General features: G+C 36.8%; 1 protein-coding gene across 5 annotated transcripts in view; it reads right to left on the bottom strand.

Annotated features, from left to right (window-relative positions):
- Positions 1-13563, bottom strand: part of XPO4 (exportin 4) — a gene marked incomplete at its 5' end in the record, with an annotated part of 103554 nt that overhangs the window by 57664 nt on the left and 32327 nt on the right. For all 5 annotated transcript variants that reach the window (XM_081125519.1, XM_081125522.1, XM_081125523.1 and 2 more), the window contains 2 exons: positions 7566-7719; positions 8670-8786. In XM_081125519.1, the coding sequence (XP_080981645.1) occupies positions 7566-7719; positions 8670-8786 (271 nt within the window). The remainder of the gene's footprint in view (positions 1-7565; positions 7720-8669; positions 8787-13563) is intronic.

Raw genomic sequence — 13563 nt, 5'->3', positions numbered from 1 at the left:
ACCAGGGACTTGGAAAAGCAGACCTTGGTGCACATCTTGGTCCTTTCCAAATGCACCGAACCCCAGCAAGGAAGCCAAAGCTATGGATCGCTGATGGCTCTAAAAAGGGTACCCACGGCCAGTAACAAGCAGTGCCTGACACTGGCCTACACCAGAGACCCTCCAAAAACACTGGGAATCCTAGTAGATCAACCTAATACATGCAAACAAACCCAAACAGGAAGCCAAAATGGGAAGACAAAAACACATGCCTCAAATTAAAGAACAAGAGAATTCTCCAGAAGAGATAAATGGAGATAAGCAATCTATCAGATACAGAGTTCAGAATAATGATTGTAAGGATGCTCAACAGCATGAGAAAAGATATGGAAACTATGAAGGAAATTAAGAATGACATAGTAGAAATAAAGAATACATTGGAAGGCATAAACAGCAGATTAGAGGATGCTGAGGATCAGATCAGTGAATTAGAAGACAGGATAGAAAAAAATCACTTAATCAGAGATCCAAAAAGAAAAAACAATTAAAAAACAGGAGGATAGTCTAAGGAAGCTGAAACATAACAATATTCACATCATAGGAGTGCCAGAGGAGGTTGAAAGTAAGCAAGGGTTAGAGAACCTGTTTGAAGAAATAATGGCAGAAAACATCCCTAATCTGGTGAAGGAAAAAGTCACACAAGTTCAAGAGGCACAGAGAGTCCCAAGCAAGAAGAACCCAAAGAGGTCCACCCCTAGACACATCATAATTAAAATGCCAAAAATTCAAGACAAAGAGAATCCTAAAGGCAGAAAGAGAAAAGCAATTCCTTACCTACAAAGGACCTCCCATAAGGCTGTCAGATGATTTCTCACCAGAAAATCTACAGGCCAGTAGGGAATGGCATGAAGTATTCAAGGTAATGAAAAGCAAGGATTTGAAACCAAAACTACTCTATCCAGCAAGGCTATCATTTAAAATAGATGGTGAGATAAAGAGCTTCCCAGACAAAAAAAAAAGGCTAAAGGAGTTTATCACCACCAAATCGGCATTGCAAGAAATGTTAAAGGGACTGCTGTAGTAAGAAGTAGAATACTTGGTGAAGCTCCGCTGTGAAGCCATCCAGGCCAGGGTTTTTGTTTTCTGGGAGTTTTTTTTATTACTGCTTCAATTTCATCAGTTGTTGGCCTATTCAGGCTTTCTGATTCTTCCTTATTCAGTTTTACATGCTCTCACTTATATGTGTAATCTAATGAACAAAATAAACTGATGAACAAAATAGATCCAGAGACATAGAAGAATGCAACACACTGATGAAGCTCAGAGGGAAGGCAGCAGCGGGGGAGTTGGTAGGGAGAGATTAATCAAAGAATATATATGCACATATGCATAAGTCATGGACACAGACAATAATGTGGTGAATGCCCGGTGGGGGGAGGGGGGAGTGTGGGGTGGAGATCAATGGGGGAGAAAAGAGGGACATCTGCAATACTTTCAACAATAAAGATTTTTTTTTTTTAATTTAAAAAAAAATTTTATTCCTGTACATTTGGCAATGAATAATATGAAAGTAACAAAAATTAACTCTATTTACAATTGAATTAAAAAGGATAAAATACTCAGGAATAAATTCAACAAAAGAAGTCTAAAACTTATATTCTAAAAACTATAAAGCAGAAAGATCTGAATAAATGTAAAGACCCTATGCTCACAGATTGGAAAAATTAACACTGTCAACATGGCAACATTTCCAAACTGATCTATGCCTCAACACAATCCCTGTGCACAATACCAACTGCCTTTTTTGCAGAAATAGATAAGCTGATCCTCAATTTCATATGGAAATGCAAAAAATGCAAAGACAAAATAATCTTAAAGAACGAAGCTGGAGGACTCATGCTTCCTGATTTCATAACTTATTAAAAAGCTACAGTAATCAAAACAGTGTGGCACTGGCATAAATTCAGAGCAACAGAACAGGTTTCAGAAGCCAGAAATGTACTGTTGCATTTATAGTCAGATGATTTTACACAAGTTGGATCCTTACTTTATACCATACACAAAAATACTTAAAATGGATGACAAAACTAATGTAAGCACTAAAACTATCAAACTCTTAGAAGAAAATACAGGATTAAATCTTTGTGACCTTAAGGACAAGGACAAAGTCAAAGAACTGATACAATCCAACTTACTTTAAAGCTATAGTAATCAAGACAGTATATTGTTGGCAAAAGAATAGACAAATAGATTCAGTGAAACAGAATAGAGAGACCAGAAATAGACCCACATAAATGCAGTCAAAGGAGATCTTTCACCAAAGAGCAAAGGTAATACAATGTAGAAATGATAGTCTTTTTTTTGTTGTTAATCCTCACCCGAGGACATTTTTTCCATTGATTTTTTGACCCGGGGGGGGGGGGGAGGTGGTAGAGGAGGGGATGGGAGAGGGGGGAAGAGAGAAACAACAATTGGTTGCCTCCCACACGTGCCCCAACTGGGGCTGGGGCTCAAACCTGCAACCTAGGTACCTGTGCCCTTGATCAGCAATCAAACCTGCCACCCTTTGGTGCATGGGCCAACGCTCTAACCACTGAACCACATTAGTCAGGGCAAAATGAGTCTTTTCAACAAATGGTGCTAGAACAACTGGACATCCACATGTAAAAAAAAAAAAAAGAGTATCTAGACACAGACATTACACCCTTCACAAATATGAACTCAAAATGAATCATAGGGATAAATGTAAAACGCAAAACTTATATTCCTATAAGATAAGAGAAAAACTAGGTGACCTAGGTTTTGGCAATGACTTTTAAACAAAATACAAAAGGCATGATCCACGAAAGAAAGAACTGATAAGCTGCACTTGGTTAAAATTAAAAACTTTTGCTCTGTGAAAGACAATGTGAGGAGAATGAGATGATATGCTACATACTGGGAGAAAATGTTTGCAGAAAATATTCTGATAAAAGACTTATCCAAAATATATAAAGAACTCTTAAAATTAAACAATAAGAAAACAAACAGCCTGATTAAAAAGTGGGCCAAAGACTTTAACAGACACCTCACCAAAGAAGATACAAAAAAGATACACAGATACAAATAAGCACTTGAAAAGATGCTCACCATATGTCAACAGGAAAATGCAAATTTAAAAAAGAAACCTATTAGAGGGATAGAACCTACTACACACCTATTAGAACAGCCCAAAATCCAGAAAACTGACACCACCAAGTGCTGGTGAGGATGTAGAGCAACAGGAACTCTCATCCACTGCTGGTGGAATCCCAAAGTGATGCAGCAACTTTGAAAAAATTTGGCAGTTTCCTATAAAACTAAGAATACTCTTACCACCACCTGTGCTCCTTGGTATTTATTGACCCAAAGGAGTGGAAAATTTATGTTCACACAAAAACCTACACATGGATGGTTTTCCATAATTGCCAAAACTTGGAAGCAATCAAGATGTCCTTCCATAGGTGAATGGATAAAGTAAACTGTCATACAGAAAATGGAATATTATTCAGTGATAAAAAGAAATGAGTTATCAAGCCCTGAAGAAACATGGAGAAACTTTAAATGCATATTACTAAGTGAAAAAAAGCCAATATGAAAGACTACATACTGTCTAATTCCAACTATATAACATTTAGGAAAAGACAAAACTATGGAAACAGTATAAAGACCAGTAGTTGCCATGGGTTTGGGGGAGAAAAAACTTGGCAGACACCTCCTTAACCAAGTGATCAACATGAACACTCCCCCAATGGAACAAGCTGACACCATGTGCCTCTTGACATAAAGTACTGAAGATGACACAATGTCATAACTGTGGTATAGTCCTACAAAAAGTGAGCAACCTGAATCTAATCACAAAGAAACATCAAACAAACCTCGATTGAGGGACATTTTAAAAGGAATTGACTTATATTCTTCAAATATGTCAAATTCATGAGAGACAAACAAAAGCTGAGGAACTGTTACAGATCAAAGATGACTTAGGACAGCCCTGGCCCATTCGCTCAGTGGTTAGAGCGTCCGTAATCCACCCATGGACTGGTGGGTCCCACGTTCGATTCTAGCCAAGGGCACATAAACCTCAGTTGCAGGTTGGATCCCCGGGCCCAGTCAGGGCACGTGCTGGAGGCAACCAATCAATGTGTGTATCTGTATCCGCCCCCCTCCCTCTCTCTCCCTTCCACTCCATAAAAAGCAATGAAAAAAATACCCTTGGGCGATGATTAAAAAAAAAAATTATTTAACTAAATACAATGTACTAAAACTAGCTATAAAGGGTATTACTGAGACAACTGACAAAACTTGAATATGGACTGTAGCTCCAATAATAATATTGTATTGATATTTAATTTCTTGATTCTGAAAACCACTATAAAATTTTGTAAGACACTGTATAAGAACCACAGATTTCAAAATTCTTGATCACATATAAACCTACAGGGAAGTATTCAGAGGTAAATGGGCATAATATCTCCAATTGCTCTCAAATGGTTCAGGGAAAAAGAATGAGTTTAAATATACACATAAACATATACAAATGTGTGTGTGTGTCGGGCAAAGAAAAATAAATGATACAAAATGTTAATATTGGTGAATCTTGGTAAGGGGCATACATATATGGCAATTCTTTGAACTACTCTTGAAGTATTTCTGTATGTTTAAAATTACATCAAAATAAAAAAGATACCAAAAAAAAGCAAATTACAAAAAATTATAAATAAGGATTGATACTGGTCATTTAACACAGCCTCATTTAACATATCGTTTCTAAATGATCAAATATATTTGATACAAAATACACAACATTATTTACAAGGTCTACTTGCTATTCATCTATCTTAAAAGACAAACCTTTTTTTTTAAAAGGCCATCAACTTAATACAGAGTGGGGCAAGTGGGTTTACAGTGGTTCATATGGAAAATAATACAATAAATTAATAAATAATAATACAAAAATAAACTGTTTTGTGTACTCACAACAGTAAACCTACCTTTGCCTCACCCTGTATATATTAACTAAGTTAAATTTGATCATTAGACCCTCTTCAAGGTACAAAGCTAAATAATTATTCCATTCTCCCTCCCACTGACTGAACAGATCTCCGAATAATTGCTAAAATTAGAAATTATGTCAGAATTGGGATTTTTGAAACTAATTTTCTTAATTTGCCCTGAAAATGTAACTTAGTTTAATTCCACTGCCACATTCCTTCTCCTACACTTAAAGCTAATTAACCCACTTAGGAAGAACTCTACTCAGCTGTGGTTCAGCAACCCAGCAAATGGCTGCTATACAATAACACAGTCACATAAGAACTCACCGTAAGCAAAGAAGAAGAATATTTCAAGTCAAGATGTACAGCTACTTCTCTTCAAACAAGGAGTCACTTCCTTTAGCAACATTGTTACCCTGCTTATCATTTTTAGAGGGCAGGTTTTCCAAAGCTTTATCTAAATACTTTATAAAAATACCTTATCTCTTTAGTCAAACTGTTTTCAAACCCAGAGCACTGTTTCCATTTACAAAATAGTCACACTTCAGCCAACTACAATTTCCCTTAAAACAGACTTTAAATTTGACTACAATATATGCAGTGTGACTTTTGTTGATTTTCCCTACATATGTAATTAATGTTTTGATAGCTCCATATAGTCTGTTACTTTGTAAATCTGCCTCAAACTTTTTCAACATTTTTTTTTATGTTTTCTTATTGATTTCAGAGAGAGGAAAGAAGAGAGAGAGAGAGAGAGAGAGAGAAACATCAATGACAAAGATCGGTTGCCTCCTGCATGCTCCCTATTGGGGATGGAGCCTGCAACCAGGGCATGCACCCTGAATGAGAATCGAACCATGATATCCATGTTCATGGGTCAATGCTCAGCCTCTGAGCCACGCAGGCCGGGCTCAAAAAATAAATAAATAATAAAGATATAATATTGATTGCTAGGAGAAAGATGATTAGAGATTAGGAATAAAAGAAGGAAGTTATAAACCTCCTGTAAACTGCCCACAGAGCAGCAGCTCACCATAACTGTTTGGGGGAGGATTGATTAAAGACATCTAGAACAGATTAAACTTACTGTAATTTCCTGTACCACAGGATGTATGTCAGATCAAGAAAGAAGAGCATTTATAGGTAGCTAGCTGGTGAACTTTATTCAAGGAGACTATTAGGAGCTCAACAAATACTGGCTTACTCCATAGTGTTTTAAATGTATTGTTTAATTTAATCCACTTAATCCATATCCTCATTTTACATTTGGAAAAACTGAGTCTCAGAGAGGTTAAGTTGAGATTTAACTTAGTTCAGCTGAGACTGATCTTAGATATGTCTGATTCAATGTGACACAAATGGAAGACACTGTGCAGCATGGCATTCAATCTATCAATGGGCAGCAAATGTTCCAGAAGAGCAAATTGTAAACTTTAAACTAAGGAGCTGCTCTCCAAAATACAAACTTCCCCACTTCAGTAACTGATTTAAAAAGCAGATATTTAGCCGTAGCTGGTTTTGCTCAGTGGTTAGAGCATCAGTCCGTGGACTGAAGGGTCCCGTGTTCAATTCCAGCCAAGGGCACATACCTCGGTTGCAGGCTCTATCCCAGGCCCAGGTCCGGGTTGGGGCACCTATGGAAGGCAGCCAATCAATGTTTCTCTCTCTATCTCTGTCTCTCTCTCTCCCTCCGTCCTTCCTTCCCTTCCACTCTCCTTGAAAAGCGGAAAAAATACCCTCAGGTGAGGACTTTAAAAAAAAAAAAAAAAAGGCAGATATTTATAGCTATAATCTAACCCATTTCAATTGCTTCTGTATTACTAATAAATAATTTGCTAGAAATAAAATTTTCATATTATTCTCTTGAAAAAGATGTTCAAACAATAAACATAACTACCTTATTATTTACCCTTGAACAGTATCACCACCAAAAAATCAAGTTAGAGCCCTGGCCAGGTGGCTCAGTCGGTTGAAGCATCCTCCCATACACTGAAAGCTGGCTGGTTCAATTCCAGGTCAGGGCACATACTAAGCTTAGGTTCAATCTCCAGTCAGGGTGCATATGGAAGGCAACTGATCGATGTTTGTTTCTTGTTTCTCTCTCTCTCTCTCTCTCTCTCTCTTTCTCTGTGTCTATCCCCTTCCTGTCTCTAAACATACCCTCTGGTGAGGATTTTAAAAAAAAAAATCAAGTTACAGAACGCCAAATTAGCCTTAAGGAAAGACAATAAAAAAATCCAAGTCATTACATTTTACAAGGAGAAAACAATTCAGATGCTTGATAGAAATGCACTTCCCATCTTTCTCCTTTTCCTGCCTAAGACTTACTGCCCTTCCTTTAGGGAGCAAGAGTCCCAACATCCAGTAAAGTTTTCCATTTAATCAATCTTCTATAAAGTTGCAAATGTAATTTTAAATTCTCTAAGCAGTCCATTGCACTGTGTATTATAAAATAAAAGAAATTAAATTCCACTTCTAAAAAACATTTATCTTCTTTCAACAAGTTTTACAAACTACAGAGACAAGGTACTTTCAACCATAATTGTCACCTATTCAGTTGTTAAAGGATATAATTTGGAGGAAGAAAGTTCCAGCTCAAGACCTGATTGGCGAGTGAGAGGTAGCGCTGAAACACTGAGGACATCTGAGCACTGAGGTTTTCCCGCCTGCTGAACTCCTGCAGAACTTCCACGGTTAACACGAATATCTGACGGAGGTCTTCTTCCTGCAGTAATTAAGTCACAAGTATTTTTCTGTCAAAAGCTTATTCAAAATGCATTCCCCTTCAGAACCATAAAAGAAAACAAACAAAAACCTTAACATTTCCAATGGAAAACACTATTTCTTTAGGAACATTTTCCATTTTCAGGCCTGCTCATATTTTCACCACAGTGAGCTTTCAAGTGACACCAATTTGAACACATTTACTGTGACAAAAATGCTACTTTGTGGAGAGGTGAGTCTGACAACTAAACAGAGCTGGAGGGGTCAGTTGCTCTGCTGCAGGGCCCTTGGATTTAAGCCAGTGTCTTCACATAACTTTACTTCAGAGCCAAACAATACACACAAGACAAAGAGCCCACACCATCTGCAATAACATTTTAAATACACAGCCCTCGTGGGCATTCTGCCAGGCCTATTTTTAAGGCCAGGAGAGTTCACCAATTGAAGCACTGATATCTAAATACAAAAAGAACAAAATAAACTAAGAATCTTTAGAGTAGTATTTGGTTTGTTTAAAGACTAGAATTAAACAAGTGATCTTAAATTGTCAACTACAGCCAGGCCGGGTATGGCTCAGCGGTTGAGCGTTGACCTAGGATCTAGGCAATCGGGGTTCGATTCCCAGTCAAATCACATGCCCGGGTTGCGGGCTCAATCCCCAGTCGGGGGTGTGCAGGAGGCAGCCGATCAATGACTCTCTCATCATTGATGTTTCTATCTTTCTATCCCTCTCCTTTCCTCTCTCTGAAATCAATAAAGATATATTTAAAAAATAAAATTGTCAACTATATTAGCCAAACCTATCACTTTATGATATTCTAGGAAATCACAGGACAAACCTTCAGGCTGTCATTCAACCAGATAAAATAAATGTCCGCACTGCATTGGGAACAGATTGCATAAAAAGTGAATAATCTGATCATTAAAACATAAGAACAAAAATGGCAATACCTGAAACACTCTTTTGCAGTTACCATGAAATTCCATACTCAGTCCAATATTGCTAGTTTTACTTGAACTTGAGAATTCACTCAATAGTGCAGTCAGAATAGAACAGGCCAGAGTTTGCTATAATTATTGGATAAGAAATAATTGAGAGGCATTATTTTTCTAATATTTTGTTTCAATACCACATTTGTTCAAACATAATAAAACATTTTCTCTCTATCTTAGGTCTTCCATTATATCTTTAGATTTTATACCTACCAAACAGAAAATCAGATAGGACAAAATAATGATTGGCTCTCCTTCCGGAGTGGCCTAGTAATTGTTAGTAGTCCTTCCTCAACTCCAGTTACCCAAATCCATCCAAGACTTGAACTCAGGACATACTCCTAAGTAGATCACGGAGTGCAAGTGGTATTTTAAGATAAACAGTGTTGAATGTATTATCTCATTTAATTCACACAACAATCCATACCCCATCTTACATTTGAAAGTGAAATTCGGAGAGACATAAGAAATGAAGGTCAACTGATATTGGGTCCAGGTCTGTATATGCTCAAATGACTATAAAGTGTATTTCCAAACAAATGAAAAAGGGAAAGTGCATAGTCTCCCAAGTATTAACCAGGTAGTATTCAAAAGTTTTTAAAATTGAAAATGAAGATTTTCCTTCTTGATGGCTCTTATCCAACAGGCTTCTAATATCAATTCACCATTTTTATTCACAGATTAGAGTCAAGGTGCCATGGATGGAGAGGATACAAATTATTTTGGCACATTTCCAGGGGTTAAACAAAAATATGTTCACTTCCTCTGAACAACCAAAGATTAAAGTCAAGATGATACTATTTATGCATGCTAACACAACAGCTGAATAGTCATCCCACCCACCAACTGCCACATCTTTGTTCAGAAATGCTTCTGATGTGGGTACCTTGACCTTACAGATGCTTATCTTGGCAAATCTTAGCAAATACACATAAAATTAAATTCCCCAAGATAGCCATGAGTTGGTATTTGTTGAAGCTGAATAATGGTTCCATGGATGACCAATATACTATTTTGTCTATTTTTGCATGTCTAAAATTTTCCTCTAAAAAATGTAAAAAGAATTAAATTCCTATTTGCCTCTTAATCTCAACTAAAATAAGCATGATGTATAATTGATATTTATAGATGGCATACTAGCTCATACATTACAGCAGTTTCTCACACTTTTCCACACCAGGAAGCCCTAACCACAGAGAACACATGCAAATTTCCACAGAACCTGGGGGATAGACCAAACTGCTTTCAAAAAGGATGAAGTACTCTGAAACCACTTAAACACACACACACTTTGTAATTTTACCTCAAAATATACATTTGTTTAAATATAAAAATGTCCCTTCCTCCCCAAATCGGCAAGAGAGGTTAACTGTCTTTGCCTGGCCCCAGGCATACGGTTTAAGAAACCAGGCACTAAGGAGCCTCTTACAGAGAAAACAGTTCATTGCACAGTCATTTCATTTTCCAGTTTAAAGGGATCTTAAAAACTCATCAAGTACAATCCCTTCATTTTTTTCAGTTAACAAAATTGGAGCTAAAAATGAGTTTCTTTTAAAATGGTATATTAATGATTAACGTGCCAGCAATCAAAATTTCACAGATACATTTAAATAATGTTGAGATCAACAATGAACCTAGTTTTTAAATACAGCTAGGCTTTGGTGGGGAGAATAGGTATTAAGTTCAAACTAATGAAATGCAAAGGGAAAAGTAAACTCATAAGGATCTAACACAATGTATTACAAAATCCTATGGTTCTGAAAATAATTTTTAATATCCATATTTTTATGTCTTTTAGCCTTAGCTTTCCTCCTGTCCTTTCTATATAATATTGCATTGAATAGAACATTATGAACCCAGCAGTGCTCATTAAACACAAACTTCTTACAAATAAATTATCTATATTATTTTTGCACAAGCAATTTACAACTTGCCACAAATTACTTTTGAGTACCAAATTATATTCACCACAAAACAGCATGTTTTTTTAACTCTGACCATATTTAGATTTTAATAACACAACTCTAATGACTGAAATGTGTAGTTACAACAAAGCTTCACTACTTTGGCATGAAATAAACATTTCCTAAGATTACATGCATGTGTTTTTGGTCAAAACCCAAAAAAATGAGAGAAGGAAAGAGGCAGTGAGAACCTTTCTGAGGTTTTGATGGCTCAGAAAAAGTCAAAACTTTTCAAACTAAGTGTCTCCTTTAACTACAAACTTTATCAGTCACACAAGGGAACCCTCAGTGGGAAGAGATTGCTTCTGAGATGTAGCAATCAAGACATTCCTCCAAAACAGTAACCTTTCACACTAAGGAAATACTAATTCACCCATAAAAGAAAGCACATTATTAATCCATAATTAAAACAAAACACATTCTTATTACAGAATTAGCTCTCTGAACATTTTGTGTTTAAATAACTTTTCTTCCTAAAAAAATAATATATCATCTTCTTTAAGAAACTGGAATAGAGCCCTAACCAGTGTGGCTCAGTGGTTAAAAGTGTCAGCCCATGGACTAAAGGGTCCCGGGTTCAATTTGCGCTAAGGGCACATACCTTGGTTGCAGGTTTGATCCCCAGAGTCAGGGCGCGGTCGGAGGCAATCAATCAATCAATGTGTCTCTCTCACATCAATGTTTCTCTCTCTCCCTCCCTCCCCCTTCCACTCTCTAAAAATGCAATGTAAAAAAATATCCTCAGGTGAGGGGGAAAAAATAAAAACAAAAACTGTAAAGTACAGAAAAGCACAAAAGGGAATAAAATTTCCCACAATCCTAACATCCAGGGCCACTACTGTCAACATTTGTCCACAGCTTCCCAATGTGTTAATGCATAGGTATCATTATATACACACCATTACCATCAACCCAGATGTTCTGTTTGTATTTTCCCTTTTCCTCTCCATATTTATGAAATAAAAACACAAATTTTTAAAAACAACTGTGTTCTTTTCAAATTTACCACTCAAAGACTTAAGAAATACATGAGAATAAATTATGCAACATGGCTAAAAGTTATTACCAAAAATCAAATATTCTGGTTTTAATGTAAGTAAAATTACTAGCTTTCAAAGAATTAAGTAAGATATTTTCATCATTAAAAGATACCAAACAGGACCATGCTGGTTTGGCTCAGTGGTTAGAGTGTCGGCCCGAGGACTGAAGGGTCCTGGGTTTGATTTCAGTCAAGGGCACATACCTCGGTTGCAGGCTCAATCCCCGGCCCTGGTCAGAGCACATGTGGGAGGCAACCAGTAGATGTGTCTCTCCCACATCAATGTTCCTCTCTCTCTCTTCCTCCCCCTTCCACTCTCTCTGAAAAGCAATGGAAAAAATATCCTCAGGTGAGGATTAAAGAAAAAAAAAGAAACCAAACAGTTTAATTGCTCCTTAATTTGGAAGCCCCGTAAAGACTTGAGAACAGTATCATAAACATTAATTCTACTATACTGCTAATGCTCAAAGGTGCCAAAAGTATGGAAACTCCTGGAGAATAATGAATAAGTATTGCTTGTACATTAAGAGAAAAGCACTTCCGCACATATCAATAGAGTATTTCTCCCTACTGAAAGAGGAATTAAACACATCGCAAGGTATCTAAGACTCATTTCCCAGAGTGTTCACTCATTTCAGTATTTTATTATCAATTAAATTAAATCTCCTTAGAATAAAGTTACTCTCAGGATAGATGCATTATAATGACAATAGCTGGGAAGCAAGCTCAAAGTGTAATCCTGAGAGAAAAGAGACAGAGAGAGGAAAGGGGAAGGAATCCAATGCACCTATGAGAGGTCACAAGTATTTGTTATTCTTAGCCTGTAGAAGAAGGTTCCCCTGTACTAGCTTCAGACTTAGACCCTAACGGGTAGCCCAACTGCATTACCTCTGAACCCCCCACTGATTAGCACCACAAGCCCTTGATTTTGAGGACCTCAATTTAATGGACAAAAATTCCAATCCATATGTCATATGTGAAAATTAACACCCTGTTAATTTTTAAATGCTTTCAACCAAGATTTGCTTATAATTAAATAACAGGTTATTTTTTTTTGTTATTAATTCATTGTTATTTTTAACAAATTGTAGCAAATAGGCCATATGATGGAAAAAACATCTAGTAATTTCGCTGACATAAATATTACATATCTACAACTATAGTCAACATATTTAAATCTAAGAGTAAACAATTTTCAGCAAATGATTAGTGCATGATCAGACCACATCATGCTTGGTAACTGGTTCTTGTTGTCCTGTGGCATGACTTTCTGCAGCAGTTTTAATGCATGCTGGCTCATGTTCCAACATGCACTAAACCATGCTCTAGCGGTGTGGGTTTGTTTACTGGCGGTGACTGGTGATTGCATGCATTTAATAGACCAATTCAGTATAAATTTAAAATTGCAGTAATACAGAAAAATTAAACTTTTCATACTTAATTTTTTTTGTTAATCCTCACCTGAGGATATTTTTCCCCTTTTTTTTTTTTTTAGAGAGAGCAGGGGGGGAAAGAGAGAGAAAAAGAGAGCAAAAAACACCTATCGATTGGTTGCCTCCCACACATGCCCTAACCAGGGCTGGGGATCAAATTTGCAATCCAAGTATGTGCCCTTGACTGGGAATTGAACCCACGACTCTTTGGTGCGCAGGTCGACGTTCTAACCACTGAGCCCATTGGCCAAGGGCAATACATACTTAATTTTAAATACACAAACATTGTCTATATAAGTAAAGACAGGTTAACTAATTTGTCAATTATTTAGCATACACATTCGGAAACCCTACTTTATTATATAACAGGCTTTCAGCTTTAATGGACAACCCCTCGCCTGAATTAGTCCATTATA

The sequence above is a fragment of the Miniopterus schreibersii genome (genome assembly GCF_964146895.1).
Source record: "Miniopterus schreibersii genome assembly, chromosome: 2".
Classification (NCBI taxonomy): domain Eukaryota; kingdom Metazoa; phylum Chordata; class Mammalia; order Chiroptera; family Miniopteridae; genus Miniopterus; species Miniopterus schreibersii.
Note: the sequence above shows the minus strand (reverse complement) of the source record. Positions and strands in the feature narration are given on the sequence as shown.